Genomic DNA, 27,738 nt, shown 5'->3' with positions numbered 1-27,738 from the left:
GGTTGGTTTCTCAAAATCAGCCATGGGAACATTTACAGCAAGGAAATTAGCAAGCACTGCAAATCGTACCTTGGGCACCAATCCACCCAACGAGCCAGTTGTTAAATGTATACCAGCACCCCACTGGGTTTGGAGCTGGGTCCTGTTTGAACCATCCCTCCTTCATCCTCAGAGACTGGACCAAGGGAGCTCCAGGCTGCCGTTGGCTCCAAGAGCTGGTGGCGGGCGCCCCCTGGTGGCTTCTTCAAGCACCCACCATCCCTGCTGCTGACAAATCCTGCACCTTGAAGAGAAGGCGGCAGAGGGGTGGTCCTCTTCCAGTAGAGATAGAGAACCAACGTCCTGGAGCAGAGGCGCTCCGGGAGCCCTCAGGGGAACGCAGAGACCTGCTCCCTGCCCAGATGGACGGGGAAGCAAGACCCCAGAGGGACTGCCCAAATGTGCCCCCAAGTCCTTCAGCCTCTGGGTCCCCACCGCCGTGATGTGGAGCTCCCCCCGACTTTTCTGATCACTGCCAAAGGCGAAGTGAACTCCTGTTGTTCCCTTAGGAACCGGCCTCCTGCAGGGTCAGTTGTTCCCGCCCACGGCAGATAACCCTCTCCACCAGCGCCCCTGCCGAAGCACCTTGAACACAACTTCCTGTGCATCACACTTGTTCTAGAGGTTCGGGGTGGGGTGGGGGAGGGTAGAAGCAGACAGTTCTCTGCTTATCCCTGATTCTGTCCCCCACGGCCCTGCTGCCTTTCGTGTTCCTCCTGCCTTTCCAAGGGAACAGTCTCTCCTGTTCCCCCAACCCGCCTCTCCAAGCTGCAGCCAATACCCCTCAGATTCAACATTTTCTCTGAACTCTCTCTCTACAGGTTATGCCCTGGAGTGGAGGAGTCCTGCATTCCCAAAGAGGCCCCTGGAGGTATTTTTCTAGAAGAGAAAAAGTCCCCTGAGATGAATGTTTTAGAAGGTAGAAATGTGTGTGTGTGTGTGTGTATTGTCCTTCTCCCTGTACAAAAATGACTAAAAGGCACTGGGAAGCAAAAATCAAGAGTTTGGGGCTTCCCTGGTGGCGCAGTGGTTGAGAGTCCGCCTGCCAATGCAGGGGACGCGGGTTCGTGCCCCGGTCCGGGAAGATCCCACATGCCGCGGAGCGGCTGCGCCTGTGAGCCATGGCCGCTGAGCCTGCGCGTCCGGAGCCTGTGCTCCGCGACGGGAGAGGCCACAGCGGTGAGAGGCCTGCGTACCGCAAAAAAAAAAAAAAAAAAAAAAAAAAAAAAAAATCAAGAGTTTGAATCCCAGCTCAACCATGGTCAGGAAGTAAGCCAGGCTCTTCACTTCTCTTAAGCCTTTGGCTTCCTGATCTGACCCTCAGGGTCCACGTGGGTTTCAGTGCTTAAATAGGGCCACCCACTGTCCTGATTGCTGGAGCTGAAAGTCTTATATCCCATGATATAGGACTTTCAGTGCTAAAATCAGGGCAGTCTCAAACAAACCGGGACATCTGGTCACTCTACACTTAAGTCGGGGACAAGCTAACTTTTAGAGCCTAACCCAGCCAGCTGCCTGTTTGTAAACAAAGTTTCAATAGAATTCAGCCAAACTCATTCATTTATGACACAGAGTCAATCGCTGCATTCACGCCATGATGACAGAGTCGAGAAGCCTGCCAAACCCGAGATATTTATGGTCTGGCCCTTTAAGAAAAAGTTTACTGGCCCCCAACTCTACGTGACAGGTGGTCAGTTGTAGGAAGGCCTTGTAGGATGTAGCCAGGCTCCCCCTGTGAGGAGGGGCCGCCGGGTGTTAACGGGAGATGGGCCCCATGTGGAACAGAGGGGTCAGGGTGGGCTTCTGGGGAGGATGGCGTTGATGTTTAGAGGGGTATCTGGCTGAGATTTGGCGGGGGAACCAAATTCCGTAGGCTTGAACTGGGTCACGGGAGGTGCTGAAAAAAGTGGTTCCTGAGGCCAGCACCCTCTGTCCTCCAACAGCCTGAACCCCGCCTCCCAGCTGCCCAAGGGAACAGCAAGATGCCCCCTGAAGTAACCGCAACAGCCCGTGCTAGGGTCTTCCTGAGGGGCCTGGGGCCGGGCGTGAACAGCAAAGGACCAACTCCCCACCTGAAGGAAGCACCTTGGTACCTTGAAGAGTTCGTTCAGCCATCGCTTGTTTACCAAACATTTACTGAGTGTCTGTGCTCTCCCGGGCCCCTGAGCTGGGCCCTGGGAGACTTCGGGGAAGAAGGCAGAGCCCACCCTGAAACAAGGCCACAGGGGGAGGCGAGGGAGGGCGGGACGGGGGTCACTCTGTCACCAGATGGAAGCTCATTGGTCCACAAAGTCCCAGAGAAGCCTGCAGCCTTGGGCTTTCCAAGCCTGTCCAGCCGTCACATGCCCAGCCCTCACCCTGGGCTCCTGGGAGAGATACCCCAAACCGGGAGTGACAGGAAATGAACTCAGGAATGGTGTAACCCCCCCAAAAGTGCCCCCTTCCTGTGCAGTGACCATGGCCACCAGAAGAAAGTGGCAGTGGGGGTGTGGGCAGGGAACGCTGAGTCCTCCTGGGCACATGGGGATGAGATTCCAGCAGCCGTGGGAGGCATTAGAGGGGGTCAAGAACACATGGGAGAAAAAAAAAAAACACATGAGAGGCAGGGAGGTGGAGGCGGCCTCTCCAGCCTCCACTGGAGGCTCCGTTTGTCAGGCCTGGTCTGGTGCCTGGACCTTGACTGTTCTCAGTCCCGTGTAGGGCGGCCAGGGTTCCCACCCTAAACATTCCCATCCCCAGGCGGCTCCAAGGAAGCCCGGACCCATGGCATAGAGTCTGGGTATGGGTGGCGGCCCAGCGAGGCCGCCTGGGGGCTGGTCCTGCTCAGGCAGCCCGGCCGGGAGCTAAGGGAGGAAGCTGTGCAGGGTGAGGTCATCCCCCTCGCGGTCCTCCCCAGACCCCGCCTTCAGGCCCTGGCTCTTGGCCTTGGGCAGGCCCCCGTTGGCCATGGCAGCTGGCCCCTCACCCCCCTCGGGCAGCAGGGATGAGATGCAGACCATCTCGGTGGGGGAGTAATTGCGCACGGGGTACAGATGGTTCTTGCGGGACAGGCGGATGGCCAGCACCACGGTGCATATGAGGAAGATGGTGGCCACCAGGGCCAGGATGAGGATGGCCAGCAGACACTGCTTCACCGAGCTGGGGTCAAGCAGGCCCTCTGTGGAGCTTGGGGTCACAGAGCTCCGGGGGAAAAGACTCTGACCATTTTTCCATTTGTAGATCAAGTTATCAGATGAATTGCCAACTGCCACAATGGTGCTCTTGGGAGGGTCAGAGGGCACAGCGAGGGCTGTGGTTAGGCCCCTTGTGGTAGCAGGTCTTGTGGGCAGGGTCTTCACAGTGGCTGGATCTGTGGGCAGGGCCCCTGTGGTAGTGGGCTCCATGGAAAGAACTGCTGTGGTGGCCAGTTCCGTGGACAGAGCCTCTATGACTGTGGGTCCCATGAACAGGGCCTCTGTGGCAGTGGATCCTGTGGACAGGGCCTCTGCGGACAGGGTCTCCGTGGCAGTGGGTTCTGTGGACAGGGTCTCCGCGGCAGTGGGTTCTGTGGACAGGGCCTCTGGGGACAGGGTCTCTGCGGCAGTGGGTTCTGTGGACAGGGTCTCCGCGGCAGTGGGTTCTGTGGACAGGGCCCCTGTGGACAGGGACTCCGTGGCTGTGCGTTCTGTGGCCAGTGCCATTGTGCTTGCTGGCTCCGTGGGCAGGGTCTCTGTGGACAGAGCCTCTGTGGCTGCAGGTTCTGTGGCCAGTGCCGCTCTGCCTGCTGGCCCTGTGGACAGGGCCTCCACTGCAGCTGATTCTGTGGATGGAACCTCCATGATGGGAGGGATTACAGTGACTGGTTCTTTGGTCAGAGTGACCAGTATGACCGGTTCCATGCTCACATTCCCAGTGGCTGCCCCTCCTGCATCCAGGACAGCAGGGTCCCTTCTGGCCACCTCCAGAGTGGTTGGCTCAGGTGTTAAAGGCCCTGCAGACTCTCTCTGCTCCAATGTTCCCATCACAGGCAGAAGCTTGGGGGCCTCGGTGCTATAGTTAAGCATTTCTGGAGGGTCCGTCTGTATGTCATAGTCATATATGTCGGAGTCGTCCTCATCCACTTCTCTCCGGCCACGGACAAGCAGGGGGCCTGGGGCCTCCTTGGTTCCATCCTCCCAGGTCTCCCACAGCTGGAGGCTGCTTCCAGGGCCCAGCAGGGCCAGGAGCAATAGGAGTTTCAGAAACATGGCACCTGGAGGGGGATACGGACAGAGGGATGTCAGGATAGCTGTACCCCTGGACCTGCCAAGCGCCCTCGATGGCCACAGCTGGGAGCTCATCTGGCCTGGGGCACCCTTGTGATCCAGCACATGCCTGGTGCACAGAAGACCCTCAGCAAATAGCAGCTATTATTACTTATCAACATCAATGACTCCGTCTGGGGGGTAGCCCTTCAACTCCCTCTACATGGTGCATAGAAATGTGTTTGCCTCCTTATTCTTTTTTATTAAAACTTTTTATTTGTGGGCAAGACAATCTACTGGGGTGCGGGAAGATAATATTAGATCTTCTAGTTATATTAACTTTTATGTCACTTCTTAATTTCTATCTTTGTATACATTTATAATATATTATGAGTGCAGTGGTCCTTGTATACAATTAATAAACAGGCCAATGTTCCTATATCGTCCACTGATGGGGTCCATGAGCAAGTTTGGTGGCTGCAGGTTTGCAGGATAAAGCTGTTCATTTGGCCCTTTGAGGCTTCTCAGAGTCCAATCCTGACTCTTCTCTCCACATCATTCTGTTCCACTTTTCCTTATCTTGGCTCCCATCCCACACAGCCCTGTCCTGTCCCTCAGATGCTCGGTTTTCTCATCCTTTATTGGTGTCTTGGATTGGCCCAGTTCCCTTTGGCCGGGTCCTCACTCACATGATGAGGATGACAGCACCTATCTGGAGACTATTGTGAGGATAACATGAGGAGATACCTGCAAAGCCCTTAGCACTTTGCTCCCATCTCCAGCTCCCACAAAGGGCAGCTACTTGAGTTCTTTCAGTAAATCTATCCCATAAGTCCTCAAGGGCCCAGAGCCATCAACTGCTCTATCTGGGGCCAGGAGATAAACTCAAATCTTTTCTGAAGAGGCTGTCCTCAGCGAGTTGACAGTCATCTCATTTGCCTGTGAGTAGGGAGGGCCACTGTCCATCCTGGTATCACCCCTCAGCCTCCCGAACAGGTGGCCAGAAAGGGCAGTGCCTTTCCCTTTGGACATCTCATTGATCTTTCTACTTGGCCTTGTGAACGCTCACGCCCTCTGGATTTCCCTCTCTCCCCTTACGCTCCCCCTGGCACTGGCTGGTATCTGTGGGATTCAAAATCTTGCAGCTGAGACTCCTGTGGTGACCAACAGCTGTGTTCTGGGGCAGGATTCATATATCACTCGATTCCCTGACATAGCACCCTTCAGCAATACGCAGTCCCAGGCACAGTGTCTGGGGCAGAGCCTGGATAATTTCCAGTACCTTTCCTTGTTTGTTTTTTTTTGTTTTGTTTTGTTTTTTGTTTTTTTAATTGGAGTATAGTTGATTTAAATGTTGTGTTTCAGGTGATACAGCAAGGTGATTCAAGTATACATATATTGATACATATATATCTATTCTTTCTCAAATTCTTTTCCATTTATTCAATAGCTTTCCTTGCACTTCATGTAATTCGGGGCAGAGAGCAATTATTCATCATTCTTTGAGTGACTGTAACTCACTCATGGATCCCTCAGCTTCTAGGCTCAATCCAACCTCTCACATGTTAGTTAGAATTATGATGGTTTCTAAAATGCCAGCCTGATTTTATCTTAAAATAATTTCTTAAACCAAACTTGATGATATTTGCACCAGACACATCTGGCTCTCACAGTTGTCCTCACTTTACTGAGGAGGGATGAGACTCAGAGAGGTAGAGCCACTTGCCCAAAGCCACACAGCTGCCGAGTGCCAGAGATCAGATTCGAAGCCAGCGAGGACTCAGGAAGGCTTTGTGGAGAGACCCGATCTAGTTGGAGGGGCAGAAGGAGCAAAGGCTTGGAAGACAGCTTAGCTTGATGGGTTTGTGGCTGCTGTTGGGGACCCAGCTGGGGAATGGAGGGCCAAGTAAGAATAAGGAGGACCTTGAAGGCCGTATCACCCAGAAAGGTCAGCCCCCTCTGTACTGGGTGCTATGAAGGGCACAAGATTGAGGGCACAGATTTTGGGGTCTAACAAAATGATGTTCAAGTCCCAGCTCTGTCCATTACAAGAGGAATGACTTTGACCCAGATCTTTGCCTTTCTGAGCCTCAGTTTTATCTGTAAAATGGGAACAACAAACACTACCCATCTCACAGGGCTGATGGGAGAATGCAATGAGATGAGGGATTCAAAGGTTCTAGGCTCACAGTAGGTGCTTAATAAGTGTGTTATACACACACGCACACGCACACACACTCGTTGCCTCTGAACTTGCCTTTGGGAGGCAGACTGTTTTGCACAGGGAGTCGAGTTCCTTCTTGGGGGAAGAGAATATGGCCTAACCTTGGCCCCACTTTCCGGCAGGTGGGGGACTTTAGGAATAAGCCACCAGCTCTGGGACATATTTCATAACTTGAAGACTCACACCCACCACCCCCACTTGGGCAGTTCTCAGTTCCTGGAAGGCAGAGCCCTCAGTCACTTCCTGGAAGCAGAGAGGGAGAAACAAAAACAGAAGATGCAACCCACCAGTTCCTGGGTCAGGGAGGTAACTGGGCGAGTCAGGGAGGCTGGGAGGGTACTATGGAAGGGACCAGGTTGTGTTCCCCAATGTGGGCTCTCCCCCTGCACCCATCCCCACAGTCCCCTGCACACAGAGGCAGCCTGGGGTGGAGGAGAGACCACTTAGCCGCTGTGTAACCTGAGCAGATCGCTTCACCAAGTGTGAGCCTCAGTTTCCTCATCTGTAAAATGGGCGATACTGTCTCAAATATGAGAATGGAATGAGATGCTGTAGGGAAGATCCCCTGATGCTGGCATCCAGCAGGGGTGCTGTGGACAGAGGAGCAGAGGAGAGGGGGGCCTCCAACTCAGGGAGAGTACAGAGATGGTGACCTCCCTACCTCCCTACATTAGGGAAGCAGTTAGGGAAGCTGCAAAGACCTGTGTGAGAGCAGAGACCTCCCCGCCTCTTTGGGATGCAACCGTGAGCACTGGGGAAACCAGCATCTCCCTGCCTGGGCCTGTCTACGGCTACCAGCTTATCCCAGACATCCGCAGTGTTAGCACTGAAAATCCCTCGTCCCAGTCAGTCCCAGGCAATCCAGGTGCCTAGTACCTGCCATACTGTGGGCTTCAAGGGGAAGGGACCAGGGACACAGCAGCCTCTAGCCAGGCCGTGGCTGGGCAGGCTTCAGCCCATGTGACTGAAACCCACATGGCTTCCAGAGGCTCTGTGGCTCCAAAGAGGCACGCAGTTAACAAGGAGAGGAGCAGAGCGTAAGCACTGTGTATGGCAGGTAGGATAATAACTTTAATCTGTGCTAAAACACACTTGTGATGCATTATAAAACCCCCACTGCGGATGGATCATTTCAGTATCTCATCATCTGGGGGCCTCATTCATCTTCACTCCAGCACTGGCTGCTATGGTTCCCGTTACACAGATTAGGGAAGCAAGGCTCAGGGCAGTGAGGTCACTTCCTTCAGGCCCCACCTTTCACCTCTTCTCTCCTCTGATGGCAGGAAAACAGTCACTTACCACAGGAGTGGGGTGGGCAGGGCTCAGAGATAGGCGCAAGGAGATGCCACATCCTATTTTGCTTGTTGCTTGCTTAACGGAGGAGGTCAGACACTGCCCGGTTCGTCTTCACCCGAAACCAGGGTGCTTCTGCCCCAAGCCCCACCCAGGCTGTGTGGAGGAGCGAGCTGCCAGGGGCCACACCCCAGCTCCGGAGACCGCACCACATGGCTGCCCTGGACCACTCAGGAAAGGTGCTTGTAGGACTCAAGAAGCTTGGGACCTCCCATTTGGAATCCTGAATCCCAGGAGTCCCAGCGTTCAAGAGCTTGAAATCTCAGGATCCAAAAGACTGAGCGTCTCAGCGTGTGGGTTGAGCAGCCTCGAGAGAGGGGATCCAGCAGGGGCCCAAGTGTCCCCCCAGATCGCAGCACAGGTCTGAGTCCTGCTGCACTGGACATGTAACCCAGCAGGACCCTGTGGGGCCTTCCCAGGACAGACCCCTCCCCCATATCCTCTTCTTTAGCTCCTCCCTGAAGTACCTAGATAACAGTATCTGATGCACATTTCCTGAGTTGTTTTACAGATGCTAAACACAGCCCCACCCCAGATGGAAGAAATTAACTACTTGATGACCCCAGACCTGGCGCATGAGGATTGATAATGTTAACCCCTGTGATGCCACCCTGTTACCTCACCATCAACCAATCAGAGAATTGTGCACGAGCTGATCACAGTCCCTGGAACTCCCCTCCCTCACCTGGCCTTTAAAACTGCTTTGCTAAAACTCATCGGAGAGTTTGGGCTTTTTGAGCACTAGCTGTCCTAGACTCCTTGTCTGGCGCCCTGCAACAAACGCTGCACTTTCCTTCACCACAACATGGTGTCAGTAGATTGGCTTTACTGCACACAAGCGAGCAGACCCCAGTTTTGGTTTGGTAACAGACAGGACCTGGCCCAGCTCAGGATCAAATCCAGTAACAAACCAGATCCAGTCCCAGCTCTGTCGCTTACAAGCTGTGTGATCTTGGGCAACTGAACACACCTCTCTGAGCCACAGGTTCTTCACTTGGAACACAAGATACCAGTAGCGCCTACACTTGGTGGGGTTGTTATGTGTGAAAGTGAGCTGATCCAGGTTGAGCGTTTAGCACAAAGTAAGTGCTCAATAAAGGCCAGGTGTTGTCCCTGTCATTCTGCATGTAGGTCCACATCCCTGAAAAATCTACAACCCTGGGACAGCTTTTTTTTTTTTTTTTTTTTACACGTGCCCCCTGGGACAGCTTTGACACACTTCTGACCTTGTCAGTCAGAGAGAGCTGGGGCCAGGAGCCCCAGAAGCCTGTCTCCACAGTAAGTCCTGGGTGCCATACACAGCCTTGGTCTCCTCTGGTTTGTGTATCAAGTGTAGACAATGTGCTGGACACTGTTCTAAGAGCTATGCATGAACTATTAGCTCACTTGGGCCCCACAGCCTCCTCGTATCAACCCCACATGAAAGATGGGGAAACTGAGGCCCACTTGGTGCTTACAGTCACATGGCCAATAAGAGAAGGAGCAGGAACTTAAACCTGGTTGGTCTTGCTCCAGAGCCCTTAAACCTGGTTGGTCTTGCTCCAGAGGCCACCTCATAGTCACCGCTCTGTACCACCTGTGAACATGACCTGGCCATTCTCCGGAGCCGAAGCAAATGCTGCCTCCTCCAAGAAGCCTTCCCAGATTGCCCAGGCATCATTAGTCCGGTTGTTTAAACCATTTTTAAAAAACGTTTGTTTACTTTCAAAACATTCATTCCCATCAGCTCATAAACACTAAGAGGACAGGAACCACAGACATCTTACGGCTCACGCTACACGCCCAGGGCTTAGCGGACGGGCAGGTGCTTGGTGGGCGCTGTGACATTGGCCCACTGGAGCACAGGCACTGTGGCTGCCCTACTGCCCCCACCAGACCACAAGTCTCCACAGGATCCCTGGCCCCCACAGGCCTGGCATCCTGGGGGCTCATTAAAGGCGTGTTGCAGGAGTGGACACAGGAGTGAGGCTGGGCAACAGGCATACAGCTGCACAGGACGTGCCACCTGCAGGATTTTGGCCTCACATTTGTCATCCTGCACTTCCCAACCTTTTCTAATCAATTACCCCAGCCCTATCAAGGAGCCTTTCCAGACATTGCTTTTCCTAATTACCACCTGCCCCCATGAAATTTTAATACTGCAGATAAATCTGTTGAATGTTCTGTGACCCTTTACAGGGACACAAACCATAGTGATAGCTAAGATTTCTTTTGCCTTCCCTCCCACCCTCCAAAAAACCCACCTCTCAACTGTTGTACCTAAATTTGCTAGCCTGGTACGGAGGAAGTGAGGTCCTTTCACAAATGAATTCACTGAGACTTACACCTGGTTTTAGTTTAACACTGACAATTTTCAGGGGATATCTGTCTGTCTGTAGACAGATGGACCAACACACAGACACACACCAGCCATCTGTAACAGAGAAGCATAAGCCCGACTCCATCTTGTATTTCTGTCTTTAAAGGATGGGGAATATTTCAACTATCCTTAAAGAAAGTCCTCTGGGGTGCATGTTGGATAAGTGGTCTGATTACAGCTATGAACCCACGAGTAAGAGGAAGATGATATTTTATTGTAACAGTGTGTGGCCACAGTACCTGTTAGGATCTAAGGAATGGTGGCCTTTGAATGGCTCTCTAAATTACAATACAATCCTGAAATTAGAGCTATTCTGTGAAGAAGCAGGGAAGAATGATAAAATCCCCTACATGCAAGCACTTGTGCTATTACATCAGGATGAGAAAAAGTCAGACAGTTGTCGCCTTACGGTATAAAGGCTTAAAAAGAAACCCGAGGCAAGAGCTGTCACACAGGAAGGAAAGGAAGGGAACAAGAATGAGGATACATTGCTCCAAACCTTAAACGCTCCCCTGGCTGAGCTGGGTCCCAGCCACTCCAGCCACTATGCCAGTACCTCCACCTCTTCCACTGCCTCCCATTCTTCTTGCTCCAGCCCCAGTTCCCAACCCTGGGGCTCAGGGAGTGGTCAGACTGGCTCCCTCTCCTTACAGGGATCACTTATTTTCCTGGGCCCAGGGACCTTATCTGGTATCACCATCTAAGACCCAACAGGGCACCCAATTTGGACTGGGAGCCATCCCAGAGCAGGGCAATTACCCCGTAGGGTGCATGAATGAAAATGGCCACCTGGCTGGGTTTCTGTGGATGCACAGTCCCTTGTCAACCTTGGACTTGTTTAATTGGACAATCCTCCTTATAGGGAGAATCCTTTCCGAATGACAGAACTGTTTGCTTCCATTTTTGCCACCCATCACCCTTCCTGGACAGACATACACATTCTTCTCAACATGATCCTTACAGGAGATGAAAGGAGGATGGTCACTGATAAGGCCAGGGAAGAAGCGTACCAGCTCCACCTAATGGGCCCAAATGGTACACCCAAAGCCCACCTGGCAGCACCCACAGTTGAACCAAATTGGGATCCTCAGTGAGGCAGCAACGCCCTTTTCAGAGCACTGCCCTAAGTGCACCTTGGCAGGGCTTTGAAAAGGGGTCCCAAAACAAAAAAGTCTGAAAATATTCAAGAAATTCAGCACAAATCAAATGAAGACCACTCTGAATTTTTGGAAAGGATTTATCAGACCTACAGACATTATACTGATGCCAATCCCAAGGGCCCTAAAAATACTAGAAAGGTAAACATGAACTTTATCGGGCAAAGTGCCCCAGATATCAGGAGAAAGTTACAAAAATTAGATGGTGCATTTGGAATGAATCTTTCTCAGTTGGTAGACTTTGCTTTTAAGGTATTCAACAGCAGAGAACACAAACAGAAAAAGAAGGCACGAGGTGAAATGTACTTTTCTAATTGTTGCATTGGATCCCTGGAAGACAGGAGGCTCTGAGAAAGATAAGCCAGCACTAGGTAAAGAACGATGCACTTATTGTAAAGAGAAAGGACACTGAGAGAGAGAATGCCTGCAATTAAAGAACAAGAGGGCTAAAGACGTGGAAGCAACGTACATGTCCAACAACAGATGAATAGATAAAGAAGATGTGGTATATATATATATAATGGAATACTACTCAGCCCTAAAAAGAACCAAATAATACCATTTGCAGCAACATGGATGGAACTATAGATTATCATATGAAGTGAAGTAAGCCGGAGAAAGACAAATATCACATGATATCATTTATTTGTGGAATCTCAAAAACAAGATACAAAATAACTTATTTACAAAACAGAAATAGACCCACAGATATAGAAAACAAATTTGTGGTTACCAAAGGGGAAAGGGGTGGGGGAGGGATAAATTAAGAGTTTGGGATTAACATATTCACACTACTATAAATAAAATAGATAAACAACAAGAACCTATTGTATAGCACAGGGAACTATACTCACTATTTTGTAATAACATATAAGGGAAAAGAATCTGAAAAAGAATAGATATAAATATATGTATAACTGAATCACTGTGTTGTATACCTGAAACTAACACAACATTGTAAATCAACTATACTTCAATTAAAAAAAATTTTTTTTAAAAAGGAGGGCTAAAAAAGGAAAGGAGTGGGGCCTCTCAGATGTAGAGAGGGAAGAATGTTTAGATGATGAATGAAGAGACCCAGGGGCTCCTCTGGATTTATGACACTCAATTCAAGTATCCCCACAGGAGCCCCAGGTAAACCTGACAGTGGGAAGAAAACTGATTGACTTTCTGGTAGACACAGGGGCAACGTATTCCATGCTAAACACTAAGTTGGCACAGAGGACATCCCAGTCTACCCCAGTCACTGGGGTATCAGGGGAAGTACAGAGCTGACAATTGATTTCAAACCACTGGAGTGTCAATTAGGAGATCTGATATTAAAACGTAGTTTCTTGTACATGCCTGAATGCCCTATCCCCGACCTGGGCCAAGATTGCCTCTGTAAACTGAATGCTCAAGTGACTTTTTCACCAGGACAACTTGATATCAGAGTCCCACCAGAACATGCTTTAACGCCTACAGAGGGCTCTCCTAGAAAATTCAGAAACACAGACAGAACTTGATCCCCCTGAGGTCTACAGAAAGGTAAGATGAGAAGTGTGGGCTGACGGTGCCCCAGGAAAGGCAAATTATTCCTCAATTTGGATTGCCTAACACCAAAGTGACAATGGGCTTGCTTTTGTCTACAAGTATAACCCGACAGGTATCATATTGATTGGAAACTACTCATTTCTCTTGGGATAAGGCCTTGCCAGTTGCCCTGCGACAGATTAGAGCGGCTCCCAGAAGCAAGCTTAAATTAAGCCCTTTTGAAATATTGGATGGTAGGCCATTATAGGTGTCTGTCCAGGCAGGAGAATCTGTAGCCAATAGGTCTGCAGACTTGGACTTGCAAGCCATCAGAAGATCTTAAGTTGCTGTTAAGATCCTACCAGCCTCCTACCAGATAAGTAACAATGACTTTACTCTCCCATTTCACTTGTACTTGTTGGAAAGGAAATGCTTTAATAAAGCTATCTGTGTGGCCAACAGGGGAAATATGCAAAGACAGCTCAGGGCAGAGCAGCCTAGGTGCCCTCATCCCAAGTGCTGGAGTTTATATATATGTTCAAGTGCTTGTCTAAGTGTTGTGACAGGGCCATAAAAAGGGGGAGCAGTATCCTCATAATGCAAACTGCTTATACCCAGCCTAGGACTCGGGAATACTACCAGTTCCAAGTTGATAAATTCTATTCCACCATCACCCCCTCCTTGCCCCCGTTCAGCAGGAAGTAGCCAGAGTGGTCGTCACCCCTTATCCTGCAAGATTGTGGAATGGACATTGACAGTAGGGAATTGTAACAGAGAAGAACAAGCCTGACTCCATGTTGGATCTATTCCTTTAGCGCTGACCTTTGTGCTCTGTTGCCTCTGCTTAGTCCTACTGGCTCTCCACCTTTGTAAAAGAATGTCATCTATAGGTTGAAATATTCCCGGGCTTGACCTTTAAAGGTATAACACTTTTCCATTCATATAGAGATTAAAAAGTTGCAGAACAGAAAATAACAATTGTCTTGTTGGAGGTTTACAGGAACATCGCAACCAGAACTATGTGGACAGCTGCAAGAACAAAAGATTCCAGCACCAAGAAGTTTGCAACAACCAGCCACACCCCCTCCCCTTTTAGGATACAAGAAGCCTGAATTCTAACTCAGGTAAGAAGGTTCTTTGGGACACTAGTGGGCCATCTTCTCAGTCTGCTGGCTTTCCAAATAAAGTCACTATTCCTTGCCCCAACACCTTGCCTCTTGATTTAGTGGCCTGTCCTGCAGCAAGAAGTACAACAGATAACAATCGTATTTCCTTCTAGCCAGAGGCCACCCCCACTGTCTTCCTGCTCCAGCTCAGCAAAGGAGACAGAGAGACAGAGGCCTTGGGTCTTTGTGGGCTTCACGAGGGTCCTGCAGCCAGATGGGGCCACCACAAGTCCAAGCTCGGCCACCTCCCAGCCATGCTGCCATGGGCTGCTGCTTCCCCCCTCTGAGCCTTGGTTTTCTCATTTGTAAAAAGGGGGCAGGGTTCTCAGATGATTCCCTGGCCCCTCTGAAGGCCTAGGTTCCCAGGGAATGCTCAGCCTGGCATCCCAGCCCATTCCATTGAGTTTCAATCTCCCCTGTCTGCCGGCCAAGCCCAGTGAGGGAGGCATCTACCACGTAGGTTGTGGCCTGCCCGGGGGCCGGGGAGCCACCTCCTGAGGAAAAAAGAATTCTAGGAGACCAGAGCCTGCCTGCCCTGATCCTTGTCTATGGGCGTGTGTGTGTGTGTGTGTGTGTGTGTGTGTGTGTGTGTAAGAGGACACTGCTTTAGCTACCAGCCCCCCACCATTCTCTTTTATGCCCCTAAAGCACCCCAGATACAAAAGTAATAAGAGTATTCTAGGGCTTCCCTGGTGGCGCAGTGGTTGAGAGTCCGCCTGCCAATGCAGGGGACACGGGTTCGTGCCCCGGTCCGGGAAGATCCCACATGCCGCGGAGCGGCTGGGCCCGTGAGCCATGGCCGCTGAGCCTGCACGTCCGGAGCCTGTGCTCCACACGGGAGAGGCCACAACAGTGAGAGGCCCGCGTACCACAAAAAAAAAAAAAAAAAAAAAAAAAAAAAAAAGAGTATTCTAATCATTATTATTTTCTCCTTTGCTAGCAGTAGTATCTTAAAACTAATATTTTAATAATTTGCTGTGGACAAGCACCATTTTCTCAATCCTATAAGAATGTGAAGAACACAGTTTGGAAACACTATTTGGACCCATAGCCTGAGCAAATCCCTTCACCTCTCTGGGCTTTGGCTTCCCAACCATGAAAGAAGGAGTAGGATGATTTTTAGGGAAATGCTCCTGATTTCTCCAGTTTTTTGAATTCAGAGTAGCCCCTAAACCGGCAGCTGCTGGCAAACCTGACAGGAAAGGCAGAGCAGGATCCGGAAGAGACAGCAGAATAAGGCTACCAACTCCAGGCAGACCTCAATCCCGAGTGCCCAGGGCTTTGGGGTGTCCTTTCCAGGGGCTGCAGCTCAGGCTCTGCCCAGGGCTGCCCCCCAGCCCGCCCTTGGCTGTCAGGCAGGTCTGCTGGTCCCTGGAGACCCTGCCACCCAGCCACTCCCTGTGGTTTTTGCAAGCTGGTACTTACCGTGCTCAGCAGAGCATGAGACGGCTGCCTCGTGGGCCCAGGAGAAGCGGCTTCTCTGCTTTAGTAACAAGGACCCAGCCTGTGCTGCCAAGCACGGCTGTGGCACCTCTGCTGTGGTCTCAGACCGCTCCAACCCCCAACGGCCGTGTGTAAAAGAAGGAAGCAAAAGTGTGGTTACTCAAGGCCACGTGACGGCCCACACCTCCTTGTTTGTTGCAGCTTTGGGGACGTTGATCAAGCTTGGGTGTGTAGTAGCAGAAAGGGTCCTGCTGAGCCCGAGGCCACTCTTGGGTTCCTGTAACCATGAAAACACCTAGAACCACATGGAAACTTGTGGGGGAGGGGTAGTTGGTGGGGGAGGGGGGCGGCCCAAGCTGAGAAATGCCACAGCAAGAAATGCCACAGCACTACTCCACGGGGATGGAGTGTGGAGGTGAGAGGGCACCCATCCTGGAAGGGAGGGAGTGACCAGATGCAAAGGAGGATGGTGGGGAAGCCAGCAAGTAAACAGGTAAACAGACCGTTAGGACACAGTGTGGTCACGTCACCCCGGGGTGAGCCAGGGAGGGGCCCCTAACCCACCCTGGGTCGGGGGGGGAGTTGTCAGGAGACTCTTCCAAGGAGAAGTGGCCCTTGAGATGACAAGTAGGGGTGGGCTGGGCGGGCAGCCCAGGGGGAAAGCAGCAGCCCAAGGAGAGGGTAGAGCAGGAGCCATGGCCGGGAGGCCTGAGAACGCACAGACTCTCAAGGAAGCCAAGGAGGAAGGGCTGTCTCCCAGTGTCTGGCCAGTGGCTTTGTACAAGGTGGGGCTCAGGACACATGCAGAGAGAGGTTCACATCCTGCCTTGCACACAGGTTGCTTTAAACTGAAAATCAGAGCCCCAGTGGGTTGTTCACATGACAGAACCTTGATCACTTTAGGAAGCTACAGTTGGAAGGGGCCCAAAACTCAGTCTGTACAGACAGGGAAACTGAAGTCCCCAAAGAGGAAGGGAGACACTCAGAGCTTCCCGCTCCTCCCCAGCAGGTGGGGGAGTAGCCAGCCCTCCGGGGCAGGGGCTGAGAAACTCTGAAAGCCTTACTCAGGAAAGGAAGGCCACTCCCCGACCATAAGCATTCCAGGTACGTCTCTTCTAGCCTGGGTTCACAAGCACTTTGGGGGCGGGACAGTCTCTCTGCTAGGATCTGCCCCGGATGTCCACCCCGAATCCCAGCGCATCCTGAACAACAGCCCATCACCAGACCCACAGGTGTGAAGCCAATGGCAAGATCCCTAAGATGCAGCGGTCAAGGAGAGTGAGCGGACCAGGAGTCAGGGACCTGTGTGACCCTGGGGTGACTTCCCCCCATCCAGGTCCCAGTTCCCTATCTATAAAATAGGAAACCTCCAAAGATGGCAGGTCCTCCAAGAACTGGGGAGGATGCTGATGGCCAAGTCAGAGGGGCACGAGGGCAGCTCTGACAGGAACTTCCAGCGGGCCAATCGCCCACCTGTCAGGGTGGAGAGGGGAACATCCATGACTTTGCAGCAGGCAAGACCCAGACTGTCTGGGCTGACAGTCTACACAGAGCGTGACTGACCATCCCGGCCTGCCTGGGACTGAGTGGGCTCCTGGGATACGGGACTTCCAGTACTAAAACTAGGTCAGCTCCAGGCAAAGTGGGATGAGTAGGTTGTCCTAGAGCAGGGACCAGCCCCTCCCAGGCCACAGGGCCAGGGGACCTGATCATCTGTTCTTTTCCGAATGGGGTATCAGAGGCTGTTAGCTTCACCTGTGGCACTGGGGTGGGGTACTGGCCAGGGGGTCTAGAGCAAGCAGATGCAGAGCCCTGCATCTCCCAGACGCCTCCTTTCCTCCCTGACCCCCATGCAGCTACAAGCTGCTTCTCAGAAGATCTGGGCACAGCCTGGGGAAAAGTTAATTCTGCCACTGTCCAGCCCCCAGTCCCTTATGCCCCTGTGAGCTTTGAGAACCAGCCAGGAGCAGTGCCCTGGAAGGGACCACTCTCAAGATCAGGGGCCTCGTAACTGGCCTTTTACAAGCTGCGTGACCTAGGCAAGTCACTTCTCCGGAGCCTGTTTCCTCACCTGCAAAGCCTCGTAATACAAATGCTTAACATTTCCTTAGCCTCTGCTCTGCGCCAGACGCTGTGCATCTATCCTCTCGTAGGCTCACAGCAGCCTTTGGAGGTGGGGATGCTGAGACTCAGAGCAAGGCTGTGCCTTTCTCAAGGTCACACAGAGTCAGCGGCAGAGTCCAGGGAGACAGAAAAAAGCCCCCAACCTCCACCCCTGGCCTGGGATCGTGCTGGCTGAGTATTTGAGTGCTGGTGAATCTTCTCTATACCAGCAATAACTTAGCAGCAGGTAAAGCTATGTCAAGGGAAGACTTGTGCCGCTAAATCTGCCTTGTAGAGGAGGAAATATTGCTAAGAGAATACTGGTTCTTGGTGCCTGTGCGAAGACCATAAAAGTACAGCACACCTCGTGGCACATAAACACCTGTAAGATGCAAGCATTCAAAGTGAGCAGGTTTCCACTTCCACAAATGGAACCCAGAAAAGTACTCCAGAATGCCCTCAAAGATTGAAGCAATGGTATTTCACCTAAGAAACACTGGGAAGAAACATTCACGTCCCATGCAATGGAAACCTGTCCCCTAATGGGATAAGACGCAGGTGTTAAAGTCCCCTTTATGCTGAATGCCTGTAAAGCACTCACCCCTCGTTAGGTGTAAAAGCAGGGGTAAGAATGTATAAACAGCACACTTTCAGGGGTGTGGGTGCTCAGAGGATGGACTGAAAAAAAGCTTACAGTGCCCTGTAAGCATGACAGCGGCCCTTTCTATTTTCCTTTTCTATAATTTTAAATAGAAAAATGTATATAATGATGTATATGTCAGCTTTATTATCAGGAAACAGATTTTAAATTCTACGAGGACTTTACAGACACCCTACATTTCAGGATGGCTAGACAATCTGCTGCTTTTGTCTGTTTCTATCCTTATGGGGTCTTTGGGGGACAGCTCCTCCCACCCCCTAAGCTTGTGTTTTTCGGGGCTGCCAGCCATGGTTTCCCAATGCCCCCCGGCCACAGCGATGGGACCAACGATATCACTTCTCCAAATGCTCCTCAGCCTGACTACAGAAGATCTCCGTGGAAGATTCTCTGGAGGGGTTTAGGAACCTGCTCATATCACAGACTAAACTCTCAAGAGAACAATGCATTCCCTAGAATAGAATCAGGGAGCTTTTTCTGTAAAGGGCCAGAGAGCAAATCTTTTCAGTTTTGTGGCTCTGTCAATAACTATTCAAGTCTGCAGTTGTAACATGGAAACAGCCGTGGTCCATATGTAAATGAATGAGCATGGCTGTGTCCCAACAAAATTTTATTTACAAAACCAGGTGGAATTCATTTACAAAAACAGGTGAATTTGTCCCACAGGCTGCAGTTTGCTGACCCCTGGCCTAGAAAAATGGGAGTCACTGGCTATGAGGAGAACCAGATTGGAAAAGGGACCCACCTGGTCCCCACTGATGGGCAGAAAGAAACACTGGTCCCCTTAAGACTACACTGCTGGCTTTCTCAGTGCAGGGCACATTTATTGAGCCCTGACAAGCGCCGGGCACTGGGATAAGCCACAAGCAGGACACACACTGTCCTTGTCCTCTTGGGGCCTTCAGGTTAGTGGTCAGGCCAAAAGCTACCAGGTAGGGCCACTGAATGCAGCCAGGTAGAAAACACAGCCCTAAGAATCAGGAGAATTGGGTCCTTGCTTCACATTTTCTGTGTGTGGCTTTAGGGAATTCACTTGAGCTCTCTGAGGCTGGCTCATCTGGAAAATGGAGATTTGAATGCTTAGTGCAAAACAATGGAAGGACTCAGTTAAGGCCTGAGAGTAAACAGGTAGGGCTGCCAATATACGCAGAGGCCAACTGCCTCACCTCTCTGACTCCCTGAGTCCATTTACCCTAAAACTCAAGAGCAAAACCTGCCATAGGTTTCAGGATGCCATTCCTCAATGAATAAGAGCAGAAGCCCCTTCTTTGCTCCAAGTGCAGGAACTCTCTCCCTATGCAGGTTTCAATGGCTCCCTATTGTTTTTAGAATAAAGACTCAAATCACCAGTATGGCTGGCAATGCTTAACCACCCCCCTCACCCCTGGCCTCATCTCATTCACATGCCCCCTTGTTCTCTGCTCCGGCTCTTTTCTAGCTCCTTTTATGTTTCCCCCGACACAGGGTCTTTGCATGCGCAGTTCCTTCTGCCTGGAGCAGTCTTTACTGGTCATCACCTGGGTAACCCCTCCCCACTCTTCAGACCCAGTTCATGTGCCCCCTCCTCAGAAAAAGCCTGTCCTGCCCACCCTGCCCCATTCTGCAACCTCAGAACCCTGTGCCCCTCTCCAATGTACATGGGATTATCTAATAAATGTCTATTTCCCCCGAAGCCCCAGGAGAAAACCATGTCTGTTTTGTTCACTGTGGCATCTCCTGGGCCAAGCACAGAGCCTGGCACATAGGAATAAAAACTGCTAACATTTATCAGGTGCTTCTCTGTGCCAGAGAGTGTCCTAGGTTTTTGATATGTGCTAATTTGTTTCATCGTCACAATTGCCCCACGAGGTAGGTACTATTAGTATTCCCATTTTATAGATGAGAAAAACCAAGGCCCAGAGAGATTAAGTAATTTGCCTAAGGTCACACAGCTAGTTAGTGGCAGAATCAGGGTTTGAACCCAGGCTGTCTGATTACAGAGCCTGCATTCAATCAGATAAAAGGTTGTTGAATAAATATGCAAGTAATTCCAGCTTTTCCTGGCTGGGCCTGCCTGCGATGACCGGTCCAAGGGGATGCAATGCTCCCCACCACCCTCTAACCTGAAGTGAGCAGCTGGGGTGTGGAGCAGGAATTACAATCAGCAAAGCCAATGGGTGTTAAGTTCCTTTCTCTACCAGAGTCCAGTGGTGGGCTAGCCTGGGAACAAAGGCCCATTTATGGGCCTTTTGGAAAAATGTGGTCCTGGGCATTAACTAAAGCCTGTTACTGCTGGAGCAGCCCCATCTTAAAGGGAACGGCGTGGCTCCTTGGGCCGCCAACTGGACGACGAAGGATTTGATATCCAAACAGTCCACAACCTCCTTATACTCGGACCCTCCTAGACGATCATTTGTGCGCTAAATGCGGTCGTGCTTCCGTCAGCTGATGGGCAAAAGTGCTGCACCTACCACATGGTGACGGTCACAGCCTCACGGTGGGCACCCAGTCCCAACGGCCTCACCACTGCCTGCACAGCTCTGCTTGTGCAGAGGCCTATCTGGTTGTTGCTCCTTAGTCGTTTCTGGTTGTGGAGTGCAGTGGGAAACCGTCCTTATGAAACTTAATACCATAGAGACAAAGAGAACATTAGGTGGCCAAAGCCAGCAGAGCTTAGCTCCATCGTGGTATTCACCAGACATAAGCTGGTCAGTTATTGAGGAAAACGAGAAAAAACATACAAACAAAAAAACACTTGTGGACTTCTGGAAATATGTGGATAGGCAAGGACAGGCCAGGAGTAGCTGAGATCCAATCATCTTTGTAATTTGCTGGGGACCCGCAGGGCCCCTCCCTCACAAGATGTGTCCACTTCCTGTAGGACCCTATGCCCATTTCCCTGAAAATGGAAAAAACTGCAGGAAAACGGGGGTGGCGTCCCATAGAATCATGCCTGCCTTCCTAAGTGGCCATCATGCCTCCTAGGAAGCTGGGGCTCAGGGAAGGGCCCAGGTGGGCCAGACTGCAAAACCTGTGGCTTCCTCTCAGACAAACAGGAGTCCAGCTGGCAGCGCAGCAGTTTTCAAATTTACCCACAGGACACTTTGTTCAAGTGAAAGCAAAGGTCTCATGAAACAGAGAACAGGGATATTCTAATAAAAGGCCCAGCCCTGGAGAGGCAGAGGGGAACCAAACCCAAATGCCTGCCCTTCCCTTCTTCCTCCCCACACACCCTCTTTGACCCAAGGGAGGGCTCACAGGCTGCCATTGGTTGATTTGAATGTCCGAAGGGGAAACGGCCGCTTTGGGCGCCACCACAGCCAGGACGTCATTCTGTTAGGGGAACCAATGACCCAAACTGCCCTCCCTGGCAAGGCCCAATAGTAACCACTTGCATGAGCTGCCTGGCAACAGGACCTCCTGGTGAGGAATGCAGAACTGACAAGCTACCACCAACCAGAATAATTCGGGAAAGGTCAGGAGACGCCGGTCCATATGTCCCTACCAACCTCCCAGAATCCTTCTCGCTGGAATCTATCTTGGCTGAGTGACGCGTGTGCCACCGGGTAGGACCATGAGTCAGAATGATTGGCCAGAGACGACCCGGAAACTAACCCCATCACCATTAAACCCGAGACCGCGAGCCACGTGGCAGAGCAGTTCTCCTGGGTTCCCTCACCCTGCTGCCCTCCACCTGGGCGTCCCTTCCCAATAAAGTCTCCTGCTCTGTCAGCACGTGTGCCTCCTCGGACCGTTCATTTCTGACTGTTAGACAAGAGTCCACTCTTGGGCCCTGGAAGGGGTCCCCCTTCCTGCAACAATTCCCCTCTCAAATGGGAACCGAACTTTGAGGAGTTCACGTTCAGCCCGATTCTGGCTGCCTCTCAGGAGCTGGCGGCTGGGATGGGAGCCTGCAAAGTAAGCCAGTCCTCCAGAGTGGACAGGGACTCTCCAGGGCTCACTGGGTCAGCTTAGGGTGGACAGTGGCCAGCGCAGGGGCTGGTCCCAGGCCTAGAAGGCCAGATGGCAGTCAAATCTAAAGTGCTCCAGACTCCATGAGTTTTCCAAGGAGCACAGCAGCTGAAGAAATCAATGTCTCCAAGGAGCCACCCCAAGCCTGGGCTTGGCCCTAAAGGTACAAAGATGAAGAACTCTGGACCTCGGAACTCAAGGGGCTCTGATGACGGAGACAGAGCTGCATGAGGCAGGAATTTTGGTTGCAGACAAACTCAACTCAAACCGGCTTAGGTGGCAGTAGGATTCCTGGGGTAACTCGTGCAGCAGGATCTCGGGCATGGACTTAGGGAGCAGAAGGGACCCAGAGCGCTTTCTCCATCACTGTGTACCTGTCCTGCCTGCTAGCTCCCTGCACCCCCAAATCCCAGGCCTTTGTAAAGGAGAACTCAGATTTGCCGGCACGGAAGGTGGTGGGCTCGCTGGTCCAGCCTGGGGTGGACTGTGGTCAGGGGAGGGTTATAATCTGGAAGCAAAGCACTGTTGCCCAGATAATCCCACAGGTATCCCCATCTCAGATAATAATGTCTATATTTTCAATTCACTCATTCAGCAAGTATTTATTAACACCATATGCCAGAATCCAGGGATACCATAGTCAAGTTCCCATCCTGTTCTCATTCAATTTGGGAGAGACAGAAACTCATGAGTTGATAGAGCTGGTGGTGATAGGTGTTATGAGCCCTGCAGACACTGGGGGTGGGGGGAAGGATGGGTGGTCCAGAGAGAACAGCACATGTGAAAGCTCAGAGGTAGGAGGCCTTGTGACAAGGGGACATCAGGAGACGAGGTCAGGAGGTCGAGGGCCAGCCTCAACTTACTGTGAGGATCTTACAGCCCTTACTGAGTGGGATGAAAAGCCAATGGAGGGTTTTGGGCCTAAAAACAGGAGTCAGCCAACTTTTTCCTAAAGGGCCAGATTGTAAATATTTCAGGCTTTGTGACCATCGGGTTTCATTCTAACTACTCAACTCTGCGGGTGCAGAGTGAAAGCAGCCATAGATGCTGCTCAAACAAATGGGCGTGGCTATGTTCCAATAAAATTTATGGACGCTAAAACTTGAATTTGACGTAATTTTTACTTGTCACTGGGTTTTTTCCAGCCATTTCAAAATGTGAAAAAGCTCTTCTTAGCTTGTAGGCTGTACAGAAACTTTCAGTGGGCTGGATTTGGCCTGTGGGCCTTTGCTTACCCAACCCTGCCTTCATACCTTAAGAGGTTATCCTGGCTGCTGTGTGGAGAACAGACTAAAGCAGAGGACAACAGGAAGCTTGGTTTGGAAGATGGTTAACTTTTACGTGTCAACTTGACTGGGCCAGAGTACCTAGAAATTTGGTCAAGGCTACTCTGGGTGTGTCTGTGAAGATGTTTCTGGGTGAGATGAACATTTGAATTGGTGGACTGAGGAAAGCAGACTGCCCTACCCAGCGTGAGTGGGTAGGCCTCATCCAATCAGTGGAAGACCAGACTGGAACAGAAAGGCTCAGTAAGCAGGAACTCCTTGCCTGACTGCCTCTGAGCTTGGTTTTTTGCTGCCTTTGGACTCAAACTGAAACACTGGGTCTCCAGTTGGCTGACTGGAGATATGGGAACTTGGCCTCCATAATCATGCAAGCCCATTCTTATAATGAATCTCTCACTATGTATATGGACACATCTTATTAGTTCCGTTTCTCTGGAGAACACAGTAGAGAAGAAGCTCAGCTCATTTCAGAGATGATGGGGGCACGAACTAGCAGGGTTACAGCAGCGGTGTGAGAAGTAGCTGGAATATGGATGTATTTTGAAGCTGGAGCCAACACGAGTGGCTGAGAGGAGACAGGAACCAGGTGGGAGGGAGGAAGGGGCAAGTCAAGGGGGCTCTCCTAGGGGAAGCTGAAGAGCTGGAGATAAGAGGGGAACCACTTGTGTCTCTCTCAGAGATCTTGACAGATTCTGTTCTAGAAAACCTCACTCTGGAAGCAAAAAAGGGAACAGGCGGGCAGAGGTAGAGGAACCAGTTACAAGGCTGTTCAAACAATAGTCTGGTCACTCTACAAGGGGGGGTTTCTGGCAGGTGCCCAGATGCCCATATGGGAATCTCCACCTTGCCGTCTTTTGTGACATTTAATCCACTGCCCTGGTAGAAACTGGCCAGGGCAGTAAGAACGCGCTTGTCACGTTGGGAACTGCGGTTGAGAACGGCAGTGCGTTAACCAGGAGGTGCTTCGTCTACCTTCTACAATCCAAATAGCATCTTGGCACAGAAATGAACCTGCAACAACTTCCTATTATGTATGGGGCAACTTCCCAGTTCTCAGACCTTGTCGCTTAGAGCTCCAAAGCTTGGATTTTGTTGCTGAAACCCTGAAGGTTGATTTCTCGACCTTCAGGGAACTGAGCTTCAGTCCAAACAATGTTTCCTGGCTGGGCCACTTAAGTCACTGGCTCCACTCCAATTTTCTGCAGGCCCCTTAAAATCTCGTATTTCCTCAGTGAATGCCAAGATGAATGGAACCATGGTGGGGAGGGGTGGTTTAGAAATGAGTAATGAGAAGATAGCAGGGCTGTGAAGAAGGTGAAGGCTGCCCTGCCCCCTCAGCTGCTGTAGCACCTCAGGGGCCCCGGGACTCTGTGTGTGACCCGTTCACACTGTGATCCGTCTGCATCACCTGGACTAGTTGGCCGTGAAGGTGGGGAAGGTACTAACTTTGTGTTTGAAGCCCTCAAGCAGAGCACCCGACACCAGGCCAGCTCCTTGCTCTTCCCCTTTCAGACACTGATGACTGTCCGTTTCTTTCAACCCAAAGCTTTCCCTATACCCACAACTGTCTGCCGGGCCTTTGTCTGAATCGTTTCTCTCCAGGGCTGCTCCAAACCCACCACATCATCCTTTCCAAAAATATTCATTGAGTCTTTCAGATCAGCATGAGGAAGCCTCCATTAAAACAACAACAAAAAAACCCTCAGCACCTAGTGATTTTGGTAGCAGAAGAGATCCGTCCGCTTGCTTTTCAACTGCTTCCCAACCTCCTGAGCTGAGTGCTTCAGTGGATTAACTTCCGGTCTGACCCGGCTCCCCGGGAAACTGGACCGGCACTGCTCTCCCCTCACGGGAGCTGGGTTCCTCCCCGCAACACTCCCCGCCCCCCATTCATGAACTCAGGCTCTGAAAATCAGTTTTCTCACCCAGTTTCATTTCCATGCAGTAACGTGAAACTACACTGAATCTCAAAGAGCCCACCAGCCTCTCTCAACTCACCTTCCTCAAGGTTGCAACCCATCTACCAAACTTGGCAGCCACCTGACCCCTGAGGATCTTTGGACCTGGAGTAATTTCTCTCCCTCCACTTTTCCATTCCAGGAACTTGCCCCAAGCACACTATGACTAGCGTCTCCTAGCAAACTCCTTCCACTTCTAAGTTTGTGTTAAACCAGTCGCTGGTGGACTAAATTCCTGGGGGTGGGACAAAGAACACTGCTATCTGCACGTCAAGACCCTCTCGGACTTAAAACTGGACACACTCCACCAGGGAGGTGAAACCATCCCATTCAAACAGAGGCGGCAGCTGGGACTCGGATTAAGCATACTAAAATATATTATCCCATATTGTATTGGTTGGAAACACATTTCCCGGTTTCTGTGGCCTTTGCTTTTTGGACATATTGAATACGTAATTCGATTTGTACGCAGCCACCCTATCTTTTCCCTTGTGATTTATTCTATTGCCAGTCTGAAGTCTAGATAAAAAGGGACTTATTTTTACTTCTAAATTTGAAAACAAAACTACTGACCCCATTAACCACGGACACTGGTGTTGCTGGGAGGCGCTAAGGAGTCCCTGCCCCCAGAGCGACTTTAATGTCCCACCACTTCCTTCCCCACCACTGACTTACGATGCCTGCTTTAAGGTACTATTAATTTCTCACTCATACATTACTTTTTTTTTTTTTTTTTGTGGTACGCGGGCCTCTCACTGTCATGGCCTCTCCCGTTGCGGAGCACAGGCTCCGGATGCGCAGGAAAAGCGGCCATGGCTCACGGGCCCAGCCGCTCCGCGGCATGTGGGATCTTCCCGGACCGGGGCACGAACCCGCGTCCCCTGCATCGGCAGGCGGACTCTCAACCACTGCGCCACCAGGGAAGCCCCATACATTACTTTTAATAACTTCTTTCTGGGAATAAAGACATTTATAGGAAATTTAGAAATTCAGAAAAAATCCAATTAATGAAAAATTACCCACAACTGCTACCCTACGTAGCAACATTTGTGGTCTTTACCCTACACAGAAATATTCATTATTATCAATATAGGCACATATCCCTTCAAAGGGTTTGTCAAAAACAATCTGTTCCGGGGTGGTTAATAACTGAGCCACCGTCTGCTGGACTAATTTTCACTCTCCCAGTTCCCAAACATGCCTCCCGCTACTGTCCTGGGGACAAAATTCCCAGAGGTGAAAATCCTGGGCTAACAGGTAAGAACGTCGAAAACTCCTGATCTACCCTGTCAACCTGCCCTCGGCAAGAGTACCAATTTACACACGCTCCCTCCAGCAGTGGAGGAAAAAACATTTTTCATGTGAAAAAGGAACAAAGGGCACTGTGCAGCTGCCCACCTGCAGAAGGAGAGGTGTGTGTCCTTGACCGTCTCGGGTCTGTGACCCAATGATGGCTTTAGGACGTGGGAATGTGCTATCAGCAGAAAGGGAAGGGCTGCTTCGAGTTAACTGATTCTGAAGAGCCAACCAAAATTCTTCTGGACACAGAACACCAAGTACAGCAAGGGAAGTAGGCTTTAAAAAACGGAAGTTCTCCCTCGACGGGGCCTGGCTGGCTGTCTGGGGCTAACGTGGTAACCCTGGGTCTTCTGGCAAAGGAGCAAGGCGGCCAAGGTGAGAAACCAGTCGGTCGTAAATGCCCCACACCACGCATCTGCCCCCTGACTGGGGGCACCGAGGGGCTGCAGACGGAAGCAGCCGACTTCCACTTCCTGCAACCACAGAAGGGCTGACAACGACCCTGGCCGCCGTTCTCCTCACAGACTACAGCAACTTCAGGAAGAGGGTGTTTGAGGACGGGAGGCTTTGTGCCAAGTAGTCATCATAGTGACATTTAGAAGAACCAAATGGAGGGAAATTCTTTGCTACCATCACTGAGATGTCATGGGACAATGTTTCAGTGCAAAAAGGGAAGAGGAGAGAGGGCCAAGAAATTCAAGTGACCTTGAAAACCTTCTGCTGGAATAAAAAGCACAGCTAAGCCAGGAGTACTGGGCTTCCTACTGAAGAAAGAGCTGCTTTCCAAGGCCCCCATTCCCAGGGAATCAGCTTGTCGTGGGACCCATGGTGGCCGTGCAGTGGGCTCCTTGGGTGGCCAGACGTGGCTATTCCTCTCACTTGAACTCTACGCAAGTCTCGTCCCTCCTTCACAATTCGGGGCTCATCCAGACTAGGCTATCTGCCCCAGATCCGCCCCTGGCAGAGGCTGGAGGCAGGATAGACCCCACTCCATCTGCGGAACCTGG

At 51.2% G+C, this 27,738-nt stretch overlaps 1 protein-coding gene across 2 annotated transcripts; it reads right to left on the bottom strand.

Moving 5' to 3' along the window:
* Positions 1 to 1,581: 1,581 nt before the first annotated feature.
* SELPLG (selectin P ligand) lies at positions 1,582 to 26,150 on the bottom strand. 2 transcript variants are annotated; one of them, XM_033837090.2, is made up of 2 exons: positions 15,459 to 26,150; positions 1,582 to 4,270 (listed from the first exon to the last, which is right to left on the bottom strand). In XM_033837090.2, the coding sequence occupies exon 2, from the start codon at positions 4,263 to 4,265 to the stop codon at positions 2,883 to 2,885; it is 1,383 nt and encodes a 460-aa protein (XP_033692981.1). In that variant the 5' UTR covers positions 4,266 to 4,270; positions 15,459 to 26,150; the 3' UTR covers positions 1,582 to 2,882. The 2 variants fall into 2 exon arrangements, with proteins under 2 accessions (XP_033692981.1, XP_073646342.1); XM_073790241.1 differs by lacking the exon at positions 15,459 to 26,150 and adding an exon at positions 7,786 to 9,010.
* Positions 26,151 to 27,738: the final 1,588 nt, after the last annotated feature.

The sequence above is a fragment of the Tursiops truncatus genome, chromosome 13 (assembly GCF_011762595.2).
Source record: "Tursiops truncatus isolate mTurTru1 chromosome 13, mTurTru1.mat.Y, whole genome shotgun sequence".
NCBI lineage: Eukaryota > Metazoa > Chordata > Mammalia > Artiodactyla > Delphinidae > Tursiops > Tursiops truncatus.
The sequence above is the reverse complement of the archived record's forward strand: the minus strand, read 5'-3'. Positions and strand labels throughout refer to the sequence as shown.